The 25,486-nt window shown below is 39.3% G+C and overlaps 2 protein-coding genes across 2 annotated transcripts in view; both read left to right on the forward strand.

Moving 5' to 3' along the window:
- Positions 1-1,600: 1,600 nt before the first annotated feature.
- On the forward strand, positions 1,601-16,284 carry LOC146477665 (uncharacterized). Its single transcript, XM_085113115.1, has 4 exons — positions 1,601-2,651; positions 10,348-12,460; positions 13,121-13,350; positions 14,018-16,284. Exons 2-4 carry the CDS (start codon positions 10,356-10,358, stop codon positions 14,371-14,373), a joined length of 2,691 nt encoding a protein of 896 aa, XP_084969241.1. The 5' UTR covers positions 1,601-2,651; positions 10,348-10,355; the 3' UTR covers positions 14,374-16,284.
- A 6,515-nt stretch (positions 16,285-22,799) lies between these two features.
- Positions 22,800-25,486, forward strand: part of LOC146477666 (cyclic GMP-AMP phosphodiesterase SMPDL3A-like) — a 9,647-nt gene continuing 6,960 nt past the window's right edge. The window contains exons 1-2 of the mRNA XM_085113023.1: positions 22,800-23,137; positions 24,178-24,486. Of these exons, the coding sequence (XP_084969149.1) occupies positions 22,813-23,137; positions 24,178-24,486 (634 nt within the window). The 5' untranslated portion in view covers positions 22,800-22,812. The remainder of the gene's footprint in view (positions 23,138-24,177; positions 24,487-25,486) is intronic.

Raw genomic sequence — 25,486 nt, forward strand, 5'->3', positions numbered from 1 at the left:
AACTTCAACTTAACACAACTCCAACTAAGTTTAGCTCAAGGGCACACACTGAATTGTATATCAGAGCCAGTGTAGACATGTTTAAGGCGGTGTTTGGGCTCCTGTTCTGTGGAACATTCAAGAATACCAGACAGTACCTACAGGAAGGAAGCTAAATACTTCTTAATGACCACACAGGCAAATAACGAGCATGCAATGAAGAGCTCAAAAAGAACGCAACTGCAAAGTAAGCTAAAGCCCGGTTAAAACGCCGAAATTTTCGTGAGCCGTACCTAATACCTTGAATTAAGTACACGAAAAGTTCGGCGTCTGAATCAGTTGAGAACGGCTGTTTCATTTTGGATCCGCCTGGGTCAGCCGGGAATTTCGGCCTTAGAACGGCTTTGATTCAGACGTCGAACTTTTCATGAGCCGAGCCTAGTGTATAAATTATTACAACGTATTTCAAATAGAAAAAATTAAAACGCTAACATTTCGATTGGTTTTGCTTCAAGTAAATTAAGTTCGGCTAATTAAGTTCGGCGTCTGAATCAAAAGGTGGGATTTTCATGATTTGGGCCGACCTTAATTAATTTGAAATAAGTTTCGCGAAGGTCGGCTAGATCCCAGACATGCCTACCGTGGAAACCATTGTTCGACTATTAAATATATTCCCCTCAGCTTCTTAAAAAAAACTAATTAGTGGAATATGTATAGCTATATGACGCACTGCATTGATTAAAAGTCTTTAAAGCCTGTTGTTACGAAGTTCAATATTGCTGTTGTAATTGAATCAGCCGTATTTTTTAGCTCTGCGTACTTTCAATTGCGTGATACTTGAAAACTTGTCTCAGTTATGCTAGTCTTGTGTCTTAAAGTTAATCAAGGTCTAGGTTAGCCCACACTCGTCTTTGACAAATTCATGGATGTGTTGGCTATTTTGGCCAAACATTTTTAAATATATCGGCTTCAGCGGATCAGATCACTCGTCTCGACAACGCCATATCGAAGCTGCTCAGTTGTCGCAGCAAACAGTCATCTCAAGAGCTGACTACAAGCTCACCCACTTTTACGTCAACCTCCACCTCAACTCTTGCCGATTGGAACTGACCACAGCGTCCAGCGTTAGTGACCACTATAACTCGCCTCATTTCACACCAGGAATCTCACCAAACGCAACAAAACATATGTTGGATTTGTGGCAACACATTTAAGACCGTTTCATAATGCCGGCTGTGAAAGATTCAACTCCAAACTGTTGTCCAGGGCACTAGTACCATGGACGTGTTCTACCATTGGTGTCGACCTTTATAAAGGTTCTAAAGACTAGAGGTGACTGAAAAATAAAACAATTTTAAACCGCAACTGAGCGATTAACTCCAAATTACCATTTCCGCTTTAGAGCTGAAACGATATGGTAGTTTGGAGATGTATTAGGCGTTAGCCACCCGTATGCCGTAATAAACAGTCCCACAGGAAAGAAATGCTTGACATCTGTCCTTTAATGGTCAAAGAGGGATTCCATTCTCATCTTAAAAAAATAAAACAACCTTGCATAGTATAATAACCAATGTCACAAGGGAGTGCAATTGAAGTAAACATTTTTCATCACACAATGTTAAAGGGAGGGGTTCACATTTCAGCGCATGTGCATGAATCTAAATGCTTTTTTTCTGTTTCTTATCAACTTTATGGCCTTAAAAATCCCACTCACATGTACTTCAGTAATCACATTCTATAATTAGTCCAAACAAAATGACTGATGACCAAAATTCACAGAAAATGCTAGTGGTTGTACTCATATTGTCGATATTGAATTTAGCATTGACCTACAGGATTTAATTCACGGTTAATGTGTTTACAGTCATTTGCATGCAAAATAACACAATCTTATGAAAAAACTACCGCCCGAGTTACCTATTCCCTTCCGAATGGTTTCTAAACAACGAATTAAGTAAAACAGGCTTGGGTCATAGCGAGCAAAGGCAAAAAAGTATTTTGATTCATGGACATGCGCAGAACCGTGAACCCCTCCCTTTAATACGTCCGGTTTACAATGCCACTATTGGGGAAAGTGGGTTTTTAAGTTGATTTGATATCAAACAGAATATCTCCAAAAATGAATAAATACCTGAATAAATAAATAAATAAATAGAGAAGAAGAAGGAAAGAAAGAAAGAAAAACGCCGAATATCAGAGATGCAGCAGTGTTTTGAATACCCAGTAAAGAACTTGGTACTGGGAAAGGCACCAAGAATCTTCTTTAGTTTTCTTGAAGCTTTTCTCACATACAGGGACGTTGTCTAGCCATATGATGCACTGAATTAAGTAAAAGCCTGTTGCTATGAAGTTAACTATTGCTGTTGTTCCTGAATATTGTAGTTTTCACATTGAGTACTTTTAATAGAGTCGTACTTGAAATTTTGTATACGTTATTCCGGTCTCATGGTTTAAGATTGGTCAAGTTCTAGGTTAGGCCGCACACGTGTTTTTTTTTTTTTTTTAGGATGCGTTGGCTGTATTTGAATTCTGCAGTTTCCGCTCCTCATTCCATCCTGACGTAACACCTCCCCGTTTGCTTTATATAACATGTCGGCACAGCAATAAAACCTCACTCGTCTTGATTACAGAGACAAAAGCATTTTGAAGCCTGAGGACTCTTCGCGGAGTAGGTAAGTTGAGATTAGAATAACAATGCTCCATCGCGTAGGGTGGCCATTATTCTCGCGAAATTTACTTAACGTGCACAAAATGCTATAGGCCTGTAATTTTGCTCGTCTTTATATTCAATTAAGCTTCATGAAATGTTTCGTTGGTTGTTACGAAGGCACGCCGGTCCTCGGTTGGGAATTTCACTCTGCGTAGTAAGCGGTAAGGAAAAAATAAACCGCAATAAAAGCTTCGTTGTGTCTTCTGTTTCGAATATTCACACACTGTCGGGTTATGTTTGGAGTAAAAACGATCTTTTATAAAGGGGAAATAAAAAATACTTCGATTTTGCTTTTTCATTCTTGGTATGTTATTACCAAGATCAAAAAAATTCTCTCCACTACTATTTACGTGTAGTTTATTTAAAGCTAGCGGGTCACGAATTCATGAAAAGAACGCCTCTGGTTCAGAGTTCTTTGATTTTCCTTGGCCACTATATGTTTTTCTCAAAGTTATCGTGAACGTTCAGAGAGAAAATTTTAGGGTTTTCATTTTTTAAATAAAAGTAAACATTCCAGTAAGTTCTTACAAACGAAAATAGAATTTTAGCAGGAAAACGAGTGAGTTTTTGCCGACAAATTGGGACGTAAGCGATTTCCACCGATGTTTAATTTTACTCTATGAGCTTGTAAGCATAATCTAAGTGCACTTGAAACCTATTTTGAGTGTGAAGGGGTAAAACCTACCAAACTTACTTAGTGACCATGGAAACGTTCGTAGTTCAAAGAAGCCGAAGTACGTCGCCAAGTATGGCCAACACCACACTTGAGAACGTACTTGACCAATAGGAAAAGGGAAACCAACTGAAAGCCACGTGCTGCGGTGCCAGGACAGATAAACATTTTGCCGTGAACTAAAATTAATCCAAAAAAAAAAAAAAAAATCAAAATGGATGGCTGGAGATACGCCTCGCAGTTTGAGGAGTCCATGGAACAGTCTTTTATGTGAGTAAACACAAAAAAGAAGGAAAAGCCGATACAAATAGTTAAACTTACGATCTTATTTGAATTTCATCTTGAGAGACAGCCTAAACCATCGATTTTCAGTTCAGGAGATGTCGCCTGTTCTTTTGTTTTGTCGCCAAGTACTCGTTAACAATGAAGTACCTATGCATTTTACTGTAATGTTAAAACTCTCTGAGTTAGAATTAAAGACAAAATAAAGAGTAAACAACATGAAACGTTTTTCCGTTGCAAAGGCTCCATGATTTTCCGGCGAGCTATCGGATTTCTGATTTTACCGCAAAAGATGGTTGACAGCTTGTGCTTCAAGTGTATACTTTGTCACCAGGTATGAAGCCAAGTTTTCTAAAGTGCGACTTGAGATTTTCAAGTGCACTTGAATCAAGTGCTTACTTGAAACTAACTTAGCTTGTAGTGTGAAGCCGACAATTGCTGCCGGTGTAACCACCCGCTGCGATAATCGGGCGAACGGTCTTTCTATAGTCTTGAAACACTCACGTTGCCGCACTTCGAATATCCTGTATTTAGTGGAAGAACTTGCGTTTGTTCGAGTACAAAACTGAGATAAAACAAGACAATAGCCTTAAGCTACCTTTAAAGTACGTAAAGATCCTAAGAGCGGCTGCCTGTAAGAATCGAGAACTGCATTTCAGGGACCACTTGGTCGAATTTCTGATATTTCGCCTGAAGATACCCTTGAATTAACTATTTCCGAAAATCATATTTTAAAGTTCCAAGGTATTTTATTTTTTGAGAAAATTGCGAGAGTTTGAAATGCGGCCTCGGTGCGGTCACGGGCCGATGAAAACCGCGAAAATTTAGGTCAAAGGACGAAGCACCGTTCACGGTGTAAAATAACCCAATGAACTTGAAACTTTACACAAACCTAGACCAACCATCTCACAAGAAAATTAATACAATAAACATTCCAAACTCGCTGGCTGCTTCCTAAAGCATGCAGATTTGTGTACGCTACTCAAAATGGCCTCGAAACTAATGCCTATTTTCATTAAAATAAAAGTGTTTCTGGTATGTCATTTTCTCGAAATTAAATCTCATATCTCGAAAGACAAAGAGAAGAACTTTATTTGTTCCAAGTTTCAAGCTCTGATTCAAACTCTTTCCCACTCAAGGAAGATCGAATATGCGTGCGATACTTGCGGCTCGCAATTCACGTCACGAATTATGAGAACAGAACCGATTCACAAACACTTGACATCTAGAGCCCGTGAATGTTACCAAACATCACATATTAGGCCCTAAAACTAATCAGATTGACTGAAGACAGCCATTCAATGTTTTTCGATCCCAGATTTCTTTCCTTTTCTGCTATAAAATAATATAGTTATTCCGGTCAATTAGCATATGAATCATGCGCAACAAATTTGCATACCATTTCGATGTCGCAGGAAAAAGTAGTGCAAATCAAACTTTACAGCTCCTTTAGCTTCTTAAATGAAGCGGTCGATCAGTAAAATAGAGAAAAACGTGTGACTTTGTTCCTTCCGTGTTGTTTTGAGTGTTCGTTTTTAGCAGCGACGGCTCAAATCAATAAGCCAGTGTGACACTGAACAACTGTAACTCGATATTCACTTCGTTGATGTGGGTAACGCGCACGTGATCCTGGCCAGGCACTAGGCGCGTCCAGGGCGCTTTCAGAAAAGTACTGCTTGAGGGCTAAGCTATGACTACCCTGGTGATAATGACCTTGTCAAGCTTGAAGACTGTACAAGAGATCTGAGAGCCCACCATTCCAGCTTTCTTTTTTCCGCGAAAAAACTCGACGTTAAAGTATTAGTGTCAGTTTTCGGTTTTTTGACTTACAGTAATGCAGATCCTGGAACGTCGATTTTTGCGCAAAAAAAATCTATCCATAACCGCCATCCCCACAATTAAAAATATAAAATTTTTAACTTTGAGGGTATCAGAGTGGTGAATTCCCCACCGACCAACCCGACCTCCCCAACCCCCGTCCCCATCCCCCCTTGCGCTAAGCGTCAATTGTGGTTATTGTTTACTTTCCTAAACCGGTTTTGTCGTTGTTCCTGCCAGTTTCTTTCAATTTCCGAGAAGATAGGAATCTTGCCAACCTTGGTCTGTCTGATGATGGCCACGAAAACTAACTTATTAGCGCAAGCAGGTGAGGGCCGTAACTACCTTATCACTAGCACGTGCGGGTGAGGGCCGTATTTCGCCTATACATTTTCCAATTTCAGATTTCCTGTTATTACTTTTTTTCACGGAGTTGAAAAAAACTGGAAGGAGCAGCGAGAAAACGGTCATTAGGAAAGTAAACAATAACCACAGCATTATTGACGCTTATTGCTAGGGTGGAGGGGGAGGTCGGGTTGGTGGTCGGTGGGAAATTCACTACTATCCTCTCAAATATACAGATTTTATATTTTTAATTGTGAGGAAGGTGGTTATGGGTGTTTTTTTTTTTTTTTCATAAAAAAATTGACGTTCCAGGGTCTGTATAACTGTAAGTTAAAAAAAGAAATGACACTGATACTTGAATTTTTTTTGCAAAAAAAAAAACAACAACAACAACAACAACAACAACCAAAGTTGGCAATATGGGCTAGGGCGGCTCGCATCTCTTGTACAGTCTTTTAGCTTGACAAGGTTTTCATCACCGGGTAGTCGTAGCTTGGCCCACAAGCAGTAATTTTCACTATTTACAGTTTCTAAAAGCGCCCTGTACGCCCAGGATTCCATACCGAAATGCCTGGCCAAGATCACGTGGGCGTTACCCACATCAGCGAAGAGTGTCACACTGGCTTATTGATTTGAGCCGTCGCTGCTAAAAACGAACACTCAAAACAACACGGAAGGAACAAAGTCACACGTTTTTCTCTATTTTACTGATCGACCGCTTCATTTAAGAAGCTAAAGGAGCTGTAAAGTTTGATTTGTACTACTTTTTCCTGCGACATCGAAATGGTATGCAAATTTGTTGCGCATGTTTCATATGCTAATTGACCGGAATAACTATATTATTTTATAGCAGAAAAGGAAAGAAATCTGGGATCGAAAAACATTGAATGGCTGTCTTCAGTCAATCTGATTAGTTTTAGGGCCTAATATGTGATGTTTGGAAACATTCACGGGCTCCAGATGTCAAGTGTTTGTGAATCGGTTCTGTTCTCATAATTCGTGACGTGAATTGCGAGCCGCAAGTATCGCACGCATATTCGATCTTCCTTGAGTGGGAAAGAGTTTGAATCAGAGCTTGAAACTTGGAACAAATAAAGTTCTTCTCTTTGTCTTTCGAGATATGAGATTTAATTTCGAGAAAATGACATACCAGAAACACTTTTATTTTAATGAAAATAGGCATTAGGTTCGAGGCCATTTTGAGTAGCGTACACAAATCTGCATGCTTTAGGAAGCAGCCAGCGAGTTTGGAATGTTTATTGTATTACTTTTCTTGTGAGATGGTTGGTCTAGGTTTGTGTAAAGTTTCAAGTTCATTGGGTTATTTTACACCGTGAACGGTGCTTCGTCCTTTGACCTAAATTTTCGCGGTTTTCATCGGCCCGTGACCGCACCGAGGCCGCATTTCAAACTCTCGCAATTTTCTCAAAAAATAAAATACCTTGGAACTTTAAAATATGATTTTCGAAAACAGTTAATTCAAGGGTATCTTCAGGCGAAATATCAGAAATTCGACCAAGTGGTCGCTGAAATGCAGTTCTCGATTCTTACAGGCAGCCGCTCCTAAGTATAAGTTTGTTTTAAATAGCAAGAACACTTTTTTGACAGCGTTAGTGGTGCACGCGACCGCTATATAACACCGACTGATGTAATATAAATGACGCCGAACTTTTTCTTCAGCTTTGGGCTCAAACGTAGGATTGTTGAGTTTTTCTCGAAGATCTCGATTTCGAGATTCAGAAGAAAGAATTTGTCTCGTGTTTGAAAAAGGAGAGAAATTTCCTAAACCAATCGAGATTTGCCAGGACGTTTTCCGCCTCCTGTTCCCCTTGTGGACTGTAGTACAGTGATTATGCTCGTTTGCACGGACTGAACTAGCAGCAGTTTAAAGAAAGAAAGAAAGAAAGAAAGAAAATCATTGAATGTTAACCCACTTTTTTAGCCTTCTATTCTATTAATTTTGATATCGTGTACAAATACGTGGTTTGTTAAATTGTTTCAAAGTTTGATGCAATATATATTAAACACGAGACAGTGTTTCATCACATATCAAACACCGAGAAGAGAGTTGAAAATACGACGCGTAGCGGAGTATTTTTGACGAACTTCGAGGTTTTTGATATTGTGATGAAACACTGTGACGAGTGTTTGATATAACTTCTCAAACAAACTGATTTTGAAGGGGAAATTAGGGATGCAAAAACGAGGAGTTTTCATCCGATATCCAAACACTTCACGGTGCATGATTTCCTTTCTCTTTGGCTTTTGAATTATTAATGAGTTCGAGGAGACTGTTTCAAAGAAGGAGTTACTCCAGGGAGTTTGAACTTTTGTTGATTTTGTTTAGATGTTATATGGATGCTTAGCTCTAGTTTTTTTTCTATAACAAAACTAGAAGTAGTTATTGAATTCCAGGCCCTTTGGTCCAAACACAGTCATACAACATTCCACTAAGGACAGCTACTCTCTTCGATGTTTAAGTGTATTCCAGTTTGGCAGTTTACGTCGTTCTCAGTAAGGCATCTCGCGTGGTTTTGACCGCGAGCAATTCTCTTTTGAATCCTCGATAAAAGATCAATTCTCTTACCCTGTACACTCGATGATTCATTTATCATGAGCGGGAAAATTGGTGCTGCGTGACTAATATTGATATCTGAAGAGTCTGAAAAACAATTTGACCAAAATGCATTTGTGATAAGAATAGTTTCACAAAAGGCTGTCGATAATTAGACACCATACTCTTCATCTGCTTTGTCGTTCTAGTGCTTTTTCGCTTTTAAATCTGAAGTTAGTCTAGGACGTCTGGCACTGAAAGACCTTAAAGACAGACATGTTTAGTTCGATAATTCCGGCGTAACGGAACTGAAATAACATGTATTATTCGCCGTATTGAATAGCTAGCTAGCTAGCCAGCTCAGCGGCTTAACAGTGACTTCCGTAAGTAGCCGACGAAAATGTAAGGTGAGAAAAAGTAGAACAAATTTTTCCCATGAGTAATTAGCAAATTGTTTATGTTCCTTGCATTATGTAACCGTTAAATGTTCAGAGAGTCCAATAAAATGACCGGGTTTAAATTTGAAATTCCTCACATAATAGTTTTGACATTGGAAATGTGGAAATGTTATATCTAGTGTTTCTCCAGTCTGCTGCCGCTTTTTGTCCAGACTACCCGCTGCCACCTTGGCTCACTAGTTGAAGAAAGACTTTCAGAAAGTCTAACAGACAAGCAGTTGCTGTTTAGACTAGTTTGTTCTATCAAAAAGTCTTGCTTATCTTTGATTATAAGTACGCCTTCAATCGAACCCGTTTTGAAGGGTAATTGCTGTCATCATTAGAAGTGCACAATGGTGAAATAAGAGAGGTCTTACGTAAATTTCAAGAGGAATTTTAGGTTGGTTACATTGCACCGCTAAGGATTACTGTTGTTACGATGTAAAGTGAGTTGTCGTCAGGGATTACATGGGAAACAGGCTACAAAAATTAGTTGAGTGTAGGTATGCATTGTGAACGATGAATGTCGCAAAAATACATCTTATCATTCCAGTGTTTAATTTGCCTTTCAAGAACCGCAATCACATAACCTATCTCTCCAATATTGCATGTTTTAAACACACTAACCGACCGATTGCAAGCGAGCGTGATAAATCCGTGCATAATCGCAGTACACGCGCCAGTTACATGGCCACGACAAATTTAATTTTTTACTCAACTTTGTCATCCAACGTGTCCTTTAAAAAGGTTAGCATGACCACGCAACTGGGTTTTAATGACATCAGTTGTATTATTCTACATTCCAATGTGTGATCGAACAAAGTTGAGAATTATCGCTCAGTCCACCCTTAGCTTCTTGAGACTTCATGCTTGTAAAATCTACGCGCTAGTTACGAGTACAAACAAAATTTCTTCCAGTTTTGTTGATACAAAGAGAAGTAAATTTGATTTTGTGTTTCGCATTAAACGACAACTTTATCAGCGGAGAATGTATCCAGACACAACGATTGAATAATGTTTCAGTGGGACATATGTTCTCACCAAATTAAAGTTTGTTGACAGTTGCACACCATTTCGCAGCAATTTTCCTCATAGTCCAGACTTTAGTACGTGCACCATTTCGCCCGACTTATTAAAAGTTCATGGGCTGTAAGTAGGAAGTAACCTTAAATATGTAGTAGGAAGATTCCACCCCTTCAAATTTTGTAATATGTTTCTTCTCTACATATTTTAGCAACTTCAGTTAGTGTTTTTGTCTTGTTTTTCTCTGTTCTTCTGTTTATTTTACCAATTTCTGTTGTTGAAAGTATCGAAGGAAAAATGCCTTTTTGTAATACCTGTTTAGTAATGAAGATGAAATCGTATGTTAAAGGTGTAGGGAGGAATTTTCAATTTTGAACCAAAGTAAACTTGAGGAGCTTGCACTAAACAAATACCTTATTCTATCCCATTTTTACCACCTTACTCGTGTGATATATATTTTTTACCACAATATTAAAAACCTATTAGTAAGAAAACAAATGTTTTTTTAAACCTTATTTAATTTTAGGAGCGACAATGGCCTCTATCGTTTTAAGTACCTGCATTACCACATCTGCAGTCCTTCCACATCAAACAACAGCAACTGATAATGATGAAGCTCCAGAGCAATTTTGCCCTGTTCACGAAACGCTGAAGTCAGAGATGACTACCACATCAAGCAGTGTAGAGTCTTTGTCTCCAAGCGTTGCCAGTTCATGCATTACCCCACCTCCGGTGTTTCAACATCAAGCAATATCAACTGATGTTAAAGGGCTTCCAGAGCAATCATCCTCTGTTTGCGAAACGCAGAACACTGCGATGACAACCACATTAAGCAGTGTAGAGTCTTTGTCTCAAAGCGTTACCAGTTCATGCATTACCCCACCTCCGAAGTTTCAAAATCAAGCAATATCAACTGATGTTAAAGGGCTTCCAGAGCAATCATCCTCTGTTCGCGAAATGCAGAACACTGCGATGACAATCACATCAAGCAGTGTGGAGTCTTTGTCTCAAAGCGTTGCCACTTCATGCATTACACCACCGCCGGTGTTTCAACATCAGGCAATATCAACAGATGTTAAAGGGATTCCAGAGCAATTATGCTCTGTTTGCGAAACGCAGAACACTGCAACGACTTCCTCATCGAGCGGTGTAGAGTCTTTGCCTCCAATTGTTGCAAGTTCATGCATTACACCATCTCCGGTGTTTCAACATCAAGCAGTATCAACTGATGTTAAAGGGGATCCAGAACAATCATGCTCTGTTTGCGAAACACAGAACACTGCGATGGCTTCCACATCAAGCAGTGTAGAATCATTGTCCCAAAGTGTTGCCAGTTCATGTATTACACCATCTCTGGTGTTTTCTCATCAAGAAATACCAACTGACGTTAACGGGGTTTCGGAGCAATTACTTGCGATGACTACCTCATCAAGCAGTCTGGAATCTTTGTCTCCAATCGTTGCAAATAGATGCACTGCCCAATTTGTATCTACACTACTTCGACATCAAGCAAGATCAACCGAAAATGAGGAGGTTCCAGAGCAACCATGCATTGTTTACAGCAGGCAGAATTCAGCGATGGCGAGCACATCAAGCATTGTCGAAGCTGTGTCTGACTTCAATATTGCTACACAAATCCAAGAAACAAACCTCAGGTCTGGAGGAGATGTTGAATTGGGAGAAACATCAGATCAGAAAGCAGGAAGGCAGCTCTTTCGCTGGAACCTAATCTTCAATGTCATTCTTTGGATAATCATACCCGTTCCCCTTTGGTTGCCTTTTGTCTCGCAGGAAATCTCTTTTTACCTGCTCCCCATAATTCAGGGCGCCTTCTCCCTTCTCTGGATCGTCGTCTGCCTATCCGCCATCAGGACTACGTATGTTCTATATCGTCACAAAAAGACCGACTTCAAGGCCAAACTTGAAGACCTTCTGAAGACTAAGCATATTGACGCTGAAGCACGAACAGTCAATGAAGCACCCACTCACCACTTGGCAGTCATGTCTTGTTACAAAGAGCCAGTGGATTTGATTGCTGCTTCAGTTGAGACGCTTGCCAATCAAACTGTTGCATCCAATGTCACCATGGTGATTGCATTCGAGGAGAAAACCACTTACCTTCTGAGCAAGCAAAAACATTTGTCCAACCTCTTTGGATGTCGCTTCCATGAAATGCTTTTTGTCACTCACCCATTTGGTGTGGAAGGAGAGATTCCAGGAAAGTGCTCCAATGCCAACTGTGGTATACGGACAGGTCTTGCGCACATGAAACAGAGAAGGGGTAACGCGTTCGACCCAGATAGAATCCTTGTGACGACTTGTGACGCAGACTCTAAGTTCCATCCGCGATACTTCGAGGCACTGGAGTACAGATACCAACAGGAGTCCATGCACCCGAGGGGTAGCGATGGAATGGTAGGCTGCGTGTTCCAGTCACCCCTCCTCTATAACTGGAACCTAGACGCAGCATCCGTGGTCACGAGAGTAACTGGAATCGTACGTTCCTTTCTCATGATGGGTGCAATGATCCCATTCAACGTGAACCCGATGAGCATCTACAGCTTCTCTGCCTCTCTCTGCATTGCAGGAAAGTTTGTTCATCCTGGATACCAAATGGACGATATAATTGCTCTCATTAGGTGAGATACATTGAAAATGGTTCTACTCGGAGCAGAAGGGGTTAGAATTTCATGAATTTCGCTAATTGATTAGTCCGCGCTATCGTGCCCGCAAAGCAGGGAGAATTCGTGAAATGAAAAGTCAATCTCGAGAAGTTATGGTTATGCCGCAAAACACGGAAAAGTTCCCCACGCACCATTTAGTAACTATAACTTGTAACATCCGTTTTCCCTATGCTAACTTCCTGGGTGTTGAAAAAAAACATTGATATATTTTTTCTTTCCTGCAAGTACAAGTACAAAATAATATTTGTTTTCCTTGGATACTTTGGCATCCATCGAAAAACAACATTTCTGAAGACTTACACAATCTGGGGCACTCGTAAATCGCCTTGACACACTCCTTAAGGCTTGCTTACATGAACAGATCAATCGGGCCGATTTGCCCCAATTAGTGAGCGGACGTAAATGTGCCCGATATATAAAATTATGTAAGCAGTGCTACATACGCACTACACTAAGAGAAAAAGAAATCGGCCGAAAATTTGCAACTTTTATATTGACCCGTACGATTGAAAGTACTAAATTGGGCCGATGAATCGGCGCATGTAAACTAGCGTTTAGTTTTCAATGCATAGTTATATAAATAAACCAGTCTCCGTTTTTCTTCCTTTGCCACAGGTGGATGGGTGTTTGTAAGAGACGGCTTCGGATCGTCATGGTCCCTGTGCCAATCCTCTCTGGCCCCACATCTGGAAGGGTGATAGAGGATGAGCTATGGGAGTGGGCAAGGCAAGCTCGCAGATGGACCATTGGAGCAGCTGAGGTGTTCCACTACTTCATGGTCAAGTCAAGGAACATTCCATTCTTTACTGCACTGTCGTGGGGGTTCACGTTCATCATCTACTACGGTAATATTTGCTAAGAGTGCTAAAGAAACTTGTATCTTAAAGGTAACATATACGAAATTCAAACGTTTGAACTGCAGATGAAGATATGAGGAAGTTCATGACCACCTAGTTAAGTGCGTAACATAACCAGATGCGATACGAAACCCTGAAAAAAATTCAGCCTTGAACGGGATTCGAACCCATGACCTCTGCAATACTGGAACACTGTTATACCAACTGAGGAGGTATCAAGGCATCTGGGAGCTGGTATTTTTTTTTTGTATTCGTGCTATATCCGTATATTTGATGAGATGAAAGTGAGACATATGAATTTTATACATTTGAACTGTGAATGAAAGTATCTTGGAACAAAAGCTGACTAATACATTAATTTCAAGGATCGGAACATTCCCATAGCTACCACCCTAAATTCAAATATTTAAACCAAAAACTTGTTGGCGTTGGGTTAAAGCTTTTTAAAATGAGTACAAGAACAAAATCTATTCTCCGGGAGGAGTTATTTTTAAAGGGACCTTACCATCGTCCAATATGCTATGATTAGTTATTGAGTGATTGCCAACGTTAAGAAAGAGAAGTAAAATATGTTCAAGTAAATCAGGTTTATTACAGTGTTAATGAAGTCATTCTAAAACAAGTATATATTTAATTTTGTCCGTTCCCACCACAGGGATCATGCTGTGCTGTTCCTCACTGTACAGTGTCACTCTGGCAATATCCGTCAACGTCCTATTCACAGACATACCAAGCACACTGGAGTGGCTAACACTGCAGTTCGTGGTTCTCACCTACGGAATTTTTGCTGTCATCTTTATCTTGGACAGACTGACCGTCAGACTTACGGAGCCGAGAGTTGAGGAGAGGATCTCTCTAGTGCGACAGTTGTTTCACTGGATCTTATCTCCTTGTGTGCTGCTGGGCTACTCTATCGTGGAATTGTACGCCTTGCATGAGGTGATGATCAGAGGAAAGAAAGTATGCAAGCACGGCGCATCCAAAAAGGAGGCCCTCAAATCAAACAGTTGAAAGTACACTTGTTCTTGATGAGTTAAAAGTGTTTTTTTCGCAAAAGGTAGTAAACTAAATAGATCTAGAATAGCGATCTCTCATCTATTGTTCACTTTAACCTTCATATGCAACAACTAATTCGAGAGTTATTAGAGTGGCCCTAAAGAGTCGATTTGGAATTTGGAAATGTGGAAATGTTGGTTTTTATTGAGGGAGGTGAACCGAGGAACTCGGAGTCCGGGACGGGAACCAATAACAAAATCAACCCACATTAGTGGGAGGCGAGTGATGTCACCACTGTGTTACGTTGCCCCCCCTCCCTTCCCTAGATAAAATTGAAATAGATCAGAAAGATACACATCTGCTATGACAAACAAGCGCAAGCTCTAAACTAAAAAGTAGTCTGGATTCATAAATTACCAAATGCATTGTATCTGTGCCATATGGAGTTCAGTCCAGTCCGGAAATGCACGCTAATGAGATGTATAAAATGTATGATAGACATCACAAAGTGTTCCCTACCCTTAATTCTTACTAAAGCACAAATAATTCTGTCAAACATGAAGTCATGTGAAAACGACAAAAAGGTATACCTTATAAAAGGTACCCAAAGTCAGGGTTAGGTGCATTTCTGGACGTAAGTGGTACTTATTGGCCAATTTATATTTATTGTAACAAATATCTATGAGTCGAGTATCCATTTCAGCATAGGCTGGTTCAAATGGAGTCCTGTATCATTAAATTAATAATAATAATAGATATAGTATACATATAGATTGCACACTATATTTAATAATACAACTGTTTGCGTGTAATGTTGCGAAAAGCAGTTTGACGCAGTTTGACTTTAGAGGGTATCAGTGACCTGTTTCTCGCGAATGTTGACCGCTTTTGCAATTGAACAAAGCGTGAGTGAGAGTGGTGCTATGTCTCATTCAGAGCGGTTTTTTTTCAAAGTTTTGTTTTTCTCTGCAAATATAATATCTTATATATAAATATATATATCACTTAATGACTGGTCCCTCGGGAAACCAGTTAATTTATGTTTCTCTCGAAACCCAATGTTTCCCGAGACGAATTGAGATTCTCGGGAAACGAAATTAACTTTTCTTCCTTCGAGACCTTTCATTAAAAAAGAAGTTCCTCCATTAAAAGGGCAAGCTCCTCACTTTTTACATTCCAATCCCCTCAGGTATAAAAATGTTAAAGCTAGTGATTCAACAAGCTCTCAGTACATAAAATTAACCTAAAAAAATGGTTTAAAGTAACGTTTTCTCGCAATTTTCTATTGTGATTGGTGAGACCACTCGCCACATTTGTACACGTGTTCGTGAGCACCTTGCGTTGGACAAAGTCTCACACATTTACAAACATTAATATTTTGCTATCATCAAAGGCCTGTCGGAACTCGTTTTCTGCGGAGTGTTTCACGGTTTTGGATTCTGCTACCTCCAGCTTTCAAATTAAGATAAAGGAGGCATTATATATTAAATGGGAGAATCCAACCCTCAACAAACAGCTGAGGCACCTGGATTTATCACTCTCTTTTAAATTATGGGTTTTGTTTGTGTGTTTTGATTATTTATTTATTTATTTATTCATTTATTTATTAATTTATTCATTCATTTATTCATTTGTTTATTTAGGGTTCTCATTTGCTCTACTGCATACTTACTGGATATAAATTGTTGACTTACCAGTATAGTGCGCACACTACAACTAGCGTAATTACATTTAACGGTATTTTACAATGAAATGAAACTGAAGATGACATAGGAATGCCGAAACTTGTTTTACAAACTGCAGGAGCAGGAGACTCGTGGGAGCTTAAGCCATTAAACTAGATTTATGGGACAAACATCCTGCGTACTGCTAGGATTGGAATGTCGAACGTGTGGTATATAAAATAAATGTGATGTTATATTTCAAGCCTGGTGAATGAGTGAGAATGATGTATTATTCCAGAAAGTGACACAGGCATACTCGGAAAAAAATCCGAGTGCTCTTATCAGGAGTCGAACCTAAGACCTTCCGATTACTAGCTCGGATGCCCTACCACTGAACTACAGGAGACTTGTTGTGTGTTTTTTTAAAATTGCTGTTTCTCTGCTGTATTCCCGACCATGTTAAGTATATCATTTGCAGATTGAACAATTTCAGCCGCAGATTTCCCTCCAGTTATAAACCCTGCCGATTTAAAACATGAATTTCCCTCCTACAATAAACCCCTCCGAATATAAGCCCACAGAAAAAGTCCTTCGAAAAGTATAAGCCCCGGGGATTTATTACATTAATTTTGCTTTTGTGTAGCAAAAAATAAAATATAATAAAATAAAATAAAAAGAAAAGAAAAGAAAAGAAAAATACGAAGAGCGCGAGTGATGGAGCATGATTCATGCACTGTCCTATTGATGTTCAAAAAATAACTACAGATAGATGGCAAATCAAATTCGAAGACTACGATAGTTTTCCACCACAAAATTGGTTTTGTGTAGCAAAAAAAAAAAATAATAAAAATAGATAAAAGGCAAATACGAAGAGCAAGAGTGATGGAGCATAATTCATAAACTGTTCTATTGATGTTCAAAAAAGAACTACAGATAGATGGCAAGTCAAATTCGAAAATAGGTGGTGAGACTACAATAGTTTTCCACCACAAAATGGGCAAAAGCAAAAAGCGCAAAAAGTTACAGAGATACATGGGAGAAATTCCGACTGGCAAGAGAATTTCTGAATGTCTTCCGTTGCATCATTGAACTCATATTTGTCATTTCTTTTGTGACCATTGTTTCAAAACGTTTAATTCATGAACCCGTTTTTGCAACTTCGGATTCCTAAGGGGCACATAGAAGGATAACGCAAAACTCGCTTAGTTTTATTGATTTGAATTGTCTCCGCTCGCGCGTAGAATTGGACATGAAAGGGACGACTAAAACCTAGACTGTGACCAAGAAAAACCTGAGGTTGCGTTCGATTGACCATATTCCGGAATACGAATAAACAGAATAGCTGTCAAATTTCTCTTTTTAAAGTAAATTTTGGAAAAAATTTCTGCAAAACGTTGTTGACACATAGTAAGTTAAGAGCCATTTCGTGTTCCAGTTCGAGACGGCTCTTGAATTCTCTTGTGTCAGCGATAGTTTGCAGAATTGGCCTCCCAAATTTCTTAAAAAGAAAAATCTAACACTGAGTTATTCCGCTTATTCGTATTCCGGAATACGTTCAATCGAACGTTTTCTAAGTTAACAAACACAGGGGAAGAGGACGCTGCGAGAACAACTACGTCTTGATCGCATCTCGCGAATAAATTTTTCCATCATCACTGAAATTCGCTTGGAATTGAATTTTACCGATGTTGGTGTGTAATTTTTCTCCGCACCTTTTTGCACAATAATCGCCTGAATAATGATATTAAAAACATTATATAATTTATGTCGCGCTATTTACATCGTTGTGATACACGTCCCTTTATACAACTCTCTTCTGCCCAGCCGTTTCTGCATAAGAAATTTACATTGAGCAGCAATTTAAATAAGGTGTCTTCAACGGCCACACGTTATTTGAAAGCAGCACTGAATCATCTAAGAAGCAGCAGCTTATCAGACACAACGAACAAACTACGAAATATTAATCCTTTAGATACATGTTTTATTAACTTAGCCAAATGCCCTCAAACGAAACTGTTCATAAAAGGGACGATGCACGCGAAATCTCTACTATTTCCTCTGCTTACCAAACATCTCAAATGAGCGCTGAAGATATAGTTAAGGACGGTGTCTACTTACACAGAAGTGTATTTGTGCGTTTTATGGCTATGCGGGAAGAGCAGATGTTAGTAAGGGCTTTTGAAATCCAAAAAGAAAATTGGGAGTAGCCACTTATTCTTAAGAGATAATTAAGCAACAATATTTCTAAAGAGCACCAAAATATAAAGCAATGTATCGCAGTTTTTTCTATATTGAAGGTTAATTCTTTTTGAAAAATGCATGGTTACCGCTAAGTTTGTTTGGGGATACCAAGAGCACTTGCTAAGTTCTGCTTTCTCCGAATAGTTTAAAACCACGCAAAAATATTCCTGTATTAGTACGCACCACCCATAGGAAACCCGAGTATCTCCGGATGTGCAGAACGTGTACGCAGTAACAATAGTAGGCACCGCTAAAACAATATTTCAAATACAGAGGATATTACGTACACGGCGGCGCGGAAATATGAATTTTGTTTCGAGTGGTAAAACAATATTGCAAGTGAGTAATTATGATTTTTAACACGAGAAAATAATAATTTTCATTTTATTATATTGAGAAATTGCCGCTCGCCATTTTTCACAGACTGTTTGCACAAACAATCGTGAAAAAGCAGGAAATGACGTCGCCAATATCCTCACTAGTGAGGAAATGGCAAATATGCCACTCTGGTCCCGGATGTAGTTTCGTGTGGTGTAGTTTATAGTAAAACACTTCTGTCTACATAACAAAACTAATGAATACACGTTTCTCATAAATATTTTATTGCATGCTTCATATCTATCTGGAATAGGATTCACCCCCTCCCCCCCCCTCCGCTGTCGGTGTAGTCCAATTTAGTTTTTATACCTTGTTCGAGTTACGGCGATAATTCATCATAGAAATAATGCCTTTTTAACGTAAGCGTGTTCCACAAGTAGCTGAATAATTTTGGAAGTGCTCGAGGCGGTTCTTCGGAACTCCATTCATCCATTAAAAAGGCGTTTATTCAAACACAAATACTCTATCAACGTACGCCAGACATAATATATAACTTGAAAAGAAAAAAAAAACTTTTGATAAGTATGAAAGAAAAGGTCCCCTCAATATGACTTCGAGGACTGATCTCGCTATTTTAAATTGTTTATTTAATAACCGGAGTTGAAATTGAAATTTCTTGGGGGCGTTTTAAAATTAAACAAGAGAACACGTTTATTCGGGAGAATTTCTTCTTTTTTGAACAGAATATATTACTTGAGACCAGAGCCAATCATAGCGGGACATTCGATACCACGTCTCCCTTAAAACTTTACATACAAGGCTCATCTAGTTCGGTCTCTTTTTCACAGATACACAGCTTCTTCATTTCAAGGATTTTATATCAGCGGTGAAACATTGTAGAAAAGGTAAAGTTCTTTTCGTGGGTTTGGTTGTTTCATTTAACATCGTTCGTCACCTCACAGATAAAACATTCTATAGTTATCAAGACACCCTCGATTCTATTGTAAATGGTAACTGTAAATTCTGTTGCTACAGCTTAAGCCTTGTTCTTAATCTCTATTTTATACTGGCGCAAGAGCCCACAAGATTTGTAGCTTTTAAAATTATCTTGTTTGCATTAAGATATCCATCCATTAAGACTGCGATCTTTCGAACCGAAAAGGATCGATTCCGTAATAAGGGCAGGATCGGTTAAAATGACCTCAGTGATAAACGCTGTATACGATAGTGCACTCCGTCCTGCATAATTTTATTTTATGAGAGAAGATCGAAGTGAACTCTGGAATCGAAAACCGCAAAAAGTATACGCATGGTCACTTCAGCAAGATAATCGAGGTGTTCACTTAGCGTAAAACAAACAATTTAATAATAATCATATCGGCATGACTGAAGAGTCCGTAACTTCTTAATAGCAAGAGTCCATAAAAGTGGGAGTTTCAATAAACCCAGTCTAATTAGTTTCGGTTGAACTTGACTTCCGTTTGCAATTAAACTGTAAGGTGTTCTCAGTGGTTGTTCGAAGGGAGGGAGTTTACTTTATTTGACAAACCAGCTCTAAAATATTGCAATTTTTATCATTAAAAGAAAACGTGGGGCTGGCACCTGTTTCCATTCAATAGTAAGCGCATTTCGCTCTTCAATAAGGATCAAGGCTAATTCACACGTACTGATTTTGGCACAGTTTGACAGAGAAATTGAGTGAGCGGATGATAATTGCGTTTTATAAAATTCTGTGGTACTGCTACAGAATTTTTGAATCAGGCCGATTTGCATGCATCAACAGAAAAAGAAATGGTCGACAAATTATAACGTGTAAATTGGCCCACGCAATTGAATCTACTAATCGGGTGCGTGCAAATTAGCTTTAACTTTTTTTTTAGTCGTCATTTCAACAAACAATCGAGTGCAAAGTAATGTTTAAAAAGCGAGGCACAGCCGAGTGGTATTAGACCCGATAAAACACGTGCTGTGAGTTTTTTGAACGGCTTCAAAAACGTTCCTGGAAAAGCGTGTGTCCATAGTTTTCACAATAATTATGCTTTTGTGAACGTTGGAAATTAGCATACGAGAAAAACACCGCATACTAATGAGGAGTGTTTCATCAGCTGATAAAACACCGCATACCAATGAGGAGTGTTTTGAGGTTTTTGATATAAAATCACTGCACGTGATGTATTGTCAATCATTTGATAGGTCAATGGGCTTATGACTCATTAATGAGTTTTTGAACAACATCTTTAAACTTAATGCAAAGATGACAAGCCATCAAACGGCAAACCAATATTGATCGCCAACTACAATGAGATATCAATAGCAATACTTCGTTTTAGCGGACAAGAACAGTAAAGGGATATTTCTTTATTGTTCTCCACATATTGCACAATGTTCCATACCTTGCACTGTTCACACTAGTCCGAATACTGAATTGGAAGACGCACTTTCTCTGAAGTGTGGACGGGCCCTTGATGCATTCATAATATCCTTTCATCCAGTCCAATAGAATGAAAATTACATGCGCCTTGGACGATTTTCTAAGGAAATAGCATTTGATAGCGCTATTTAATTTGTGGCGGTAGTTCATGGAACAATTTGACACCTGCAAGTAAAGAAAATAAATAAATGCTTGTTTCGTGGCCCTCTCCCACTCACAATTAATATGGATGATTTCGATCGCTCCGTGATTCCATGGAGAACTTTCATGTTAGTAATGTGTCCTCCGCTATCAGAAACGAGAACAGTTATTCCATGGTTTCGCGGTTTCAAGGCCTGAGAAGGTTATCAAATGTTACCAGGAAGTTTTTGCTGAAGTGTAAAGGTACGGTTGCGTGCCACGTCTTTGGTTGAGACTATTATCATTACTAGAGGCGCATTTGCTCAAGCCAGCGACATACTTGGTGATTTTATACGCCGATCGCCGCGATCGGCGAAAATTGCCAGGTGTGCCCGGTGCAGCGATTGCGATTTTTCGCCGATCGCCTCGATCGGTGTATAAAATCGCCGATATCTGGAATGTCAGCTGTGGTGTAAACGTTAAAACAAAGGATTGTGCAGGGTCGCAGCCCTTCCAACATAAATTGCAGCACCATTGTTTTCATGGCAAGGTTTCCTAACCAGTCCCTCAATTAATTATGTATAAACAAATACAGTAAAACGAAAAAGCGAAGGTAATCGCCTTCTTTGCCACCTTTGAAGTTTGCAAGAAAAAGGGCTGTTTACAAAGTGAGTATTCATTTGAAATTTCAGAAAAGTTCTTCCACAATTACCAGTCTGTTTTTATTCAACCCCAATGCTGTTTATTTCATAATCTCTGTAAAATTACCTGTTAATTTATGGCTTATAAACTAATGCAAAGGAAAAGCGAACGTAGAGCACGTGTAACTTCAAGGCGACTCAAAGAAACCACATTCATCTAGAAAATGCTACTTTAAATATAAGAGTATTGGGAGTTCACGAAAAGCTTCTTTGAATGCCATTTGAATACACTGGCGTGGGATTTTTTGGGCGATTTTAGTGCTGAGTAATTTTAAATTGCCTATGGAAGTTCCTGCGACTCTAGGTGCCATTTTACGGCCACGTGACTTGGCTGGTTTGAGGAACCCTAAGTAAACGAGGAGGTAACTTATGTTCTCAACACATGCAGGTTGCTCTTTTCAGCAACAAAATGGCAATGAAATCAGTCAAATCTTTGTGAAAATCACCGATAGCTCACGTAGGCTACTTGAATTCGCTCTAAAAATTGCGTTTAAGAAAAAATCGCATCGCCAATCGCCCAAATAGACGACCCTTTGAGTATATTTTAGGTATTGTACGACTTGTACGGTTGATATACGGGTGACAAACGCAGTTTGACGCTATTATTAAAACCCGGGTTAAAATTGTAATTGTCCTAAAGGCCTGGTCCTATTTGGCTTATTAGGTATCTAGTGCCTGTAAAGTTAGCTGCCGTTGCGAAAATCTTCAAAGTATCAACCATCAAGGCAATAATTAATCCCCCCAATAATAATTAAATAACAATAATACCTTAAATGAAACAACATGAATCAGGCTGTACATATATGTACAGCACCCAACCCCCATCCGAATAAGAAAAAAAAAAAAAGAAAAGAGAAATAAAGAAAAAAGATATGCTTCTGATCATGTAAACGTAGGGAGGGTGTACCTGTATTTACTTCACTAAGTATTCCTCTTCCATCTTCCTTTTTCTTTTGTTTTAGTGAGGAGTTTGAACATCATGTGGATGAGCCACTCGGTTGCGATCTTCATGGTGGTCGTTCCCTTCGCCTTACAAGCCGACAGCAGAAGATGTGGACCTAAATGCAGTTTAAAGCGAAATGTTTTGAAGTTTCTACACGTGAGCGACATTCACCTTGATCCTGCCTACAACCAGTCAATGAATGAACAAACCTACTGTCATAGCTCGGATGATTCAAAACTAACAGCGGATTATGATGCGCCTTACGGGAGGATTGGATGTGACTCACCAGAATGGCTGTGGGATAGCGCGCTATCAGCAATGAAGGCGAAAGGAAAAGGAGCCAAGTTCATATTACTTACAGGTAGGTAAAGAAGTTTTCATCCCCCAAGCCCTACTAGAGTGGAAAACAAAAACACATTCGTATCTACCATACACTGTTTGAAAAGCACTAACGATTGTAATCCATAAAAGATAAGCAAGGGAAATTAAGCCTTTGAAAAAAATTGGATTATAACGCAAAGCTCCGGAATTTGTTATTAGCAATGTCTTGGTGGTCACAAACGATTAGTCATATTCTTGGCTGTTAGTAAGTATTATAACACGAGACATTTTAAACTACTCAAATACCAACGCCATTCAAATTTTCTGTGACACAAAAAGGTTAATAGGCTCGATTCATTCTTTTGTTAAGTGGATCTTTCTAAGGCCATCTTGGTGGCTACAGGTCATTGAAGGTGGCCAGATATAAGTCAAGTAACAACTAGAGTAATGATTCGCTTTAAACATTAAGGGCGACTTTAAGGCTTTGAATAGAGTTAAAAACAATCAACAGTAAGCTTGAACACAGTTATGGACAGTTATTGTAAGGACAGATGAAATTACTACCAGAGTTTGATTTGGCAAGAGACGAATACTGTACCGCTGGCACTAATGACACAAACGATGGATCAGAGTATTAACTCTGCAGCGCATCTCAAAGTGCTAAAGTGAACCCATGAACTTCCCACTGAGCATTAGCCCAAATACGGAAATGGGAGATCACACGAGGCAATAAAAAAATCTTCGAACTCGGCAGGAATCGAACACACGACCTTGGTTTTGATTAGCCGTTGCTCTACCAACTGAGCCACGAGGGAAGGTAGGAGCAAGTTGTGGGTAATAATGGTGGTAATTGCGGCAATGTGAATGTGAAGGGTACAAATGGATGTTGTGCCTCTAACACTAATGACACAAATGATGAATCAGAATTAACTTTTCAGTAAACATACACTGCAGAGTGTATTCTCTGATCCTTTTTTTGTGACAGCACGTAATTGAAATCTTCATAAAATGCAAGTCCTCACTGCAGTCAAAGGCTCTAAGTCTCTTGATAACTCATGCGTTCTTGATTTGTTCCAACAGGAGATTCAGCAGCCCATGGTATGACAGATACCCATGGATCGCCTAAAGTTCTGGAAGCCATGTCTGTAGTGAGCAGCAAAGCTCATAAAGCGTTTCCAGATATTCCCATTTTTCCAGCATTTGGTAACAACGATCTTCCTGGTCATTACATACTACCAAACAACACTGACTGGTACAAGACAGTGCTATCTTACTGGGCGCCTCTTATTCTGTGTGAAAAGTGTCCAGACAGTGTCCACAAACCTACAACTATAGAGAAACTGACCGAAAGCTTTATTGATGGTGGTTACTACAGCGCGGATATTGCAGGTTGGGTGCCGATTTTATTCACCTTCAATTTACAGTGTTTCCTTGATTAGAGACATGTTCATATTTAAATTTCCCATCTTGAACTAATGCACCTATCAGTGTCCTCGGAAGAAATAAACCTTTTGTCTTGTTGAAACCATCTTCCTTTTTGGTGTTAGCTTATCATAAGGTAAAGTGGCACTACTAACTTGAGTGGCCCACAAAGCCAGAGTTAAGACGGTTTCGGTAGCATGAAGCAACTACAGTTGAACCTCTCCACAACGGCCACCTTGGGGACAAAAGAAAGTGGCCGTTGTAGAGAGGTGGCCGTTATGGGGAGGTAGGGATGTAATATGACACTGTTTTTTTCCGGGAAGTGCAACATGTTTATTGTGCCAAGTTCATGCTTACTGTAGCCTATAATGGTAATCCAATCTTAAATAATATATATAGATAAAATACATAATAAAACGTAAATAATGTTTTGAATCAAAATGTTAACAAGACCAAACGAGCAAGGTTCATTCGCTATATTATTGCAAGCAATTTATGCTTACTGCAGCATATAAATGGAACACAATCAAAATACGTATATCATTAAAATGGATACAGAAACGTAATGTTGCAAAGACAAATGTCGATTACTGCATCAGTTTATGAAAAAAAAGGTTTTTACAAAAAAGAACTGTACTGGCCGTTGTCGAGAGGTTATTTTGGCAGTTGGGGACGAACTTTAGTGGCCGTTGCCGTTGTAGAGAGGCGGCCGTTGTAGAGAGGTTTAAACAAGAGCTAATGTATGGACTGTCGGCCGGGACAAAAAAAAAGTGGCCGTTGTAGAGAGGTGGCCGCTGTGGAGAGGTGGCCGTTAGTGGAGGTTCGACTGTAAGAGTATTGCTACTCCTTCTGGATAGGATGCTAGTCCATCGACGCTTGCCCACAGAAGTAAGTCACCCGTACCTAATGATTTTACACCTGGGTGAAGAGAGACAATGTGGAGCAAAGTTTCTTGTCTAAGGCATCA

The sequence above is a fragment of the Pavona decussata genome, unplaced genomic scaffold (genome assembly GCF_977016875.1).
Source record: "Pavona decussata unplaced genomic scaffold, jaPavDecu1.1 SCAFFOLD_69, whole genome shotgun sequence".
NCBI lineage: Eukaryota > Metazoa > Cnidaria > Anthozoa > Scleractinia > Agariciidae > Pavona > Pavona decussata.

Coding starts and splice junctions, on each gene's coding strand:
- LOC146477665 (XM_085113115.1), top strand. CDS start 10,356: ATGGCCTCTATCGTTTTAAGTACCTGCATTACCACATCTGCAGTCCTT. Junction 12,461..13,120: donor GATATAATTGCTCTCATTAG/GTGAGATACATT, acceptor CCTTTGCCACAG/GTGGATGGGTGTTTGTAAGA. Junction 13,351..14,017: donor CACGTTCATCATCTACTACG/GTAATATTTGCT, acceptor TTCCCACCACAG/GGATCATGCTGTGCTGTTCC.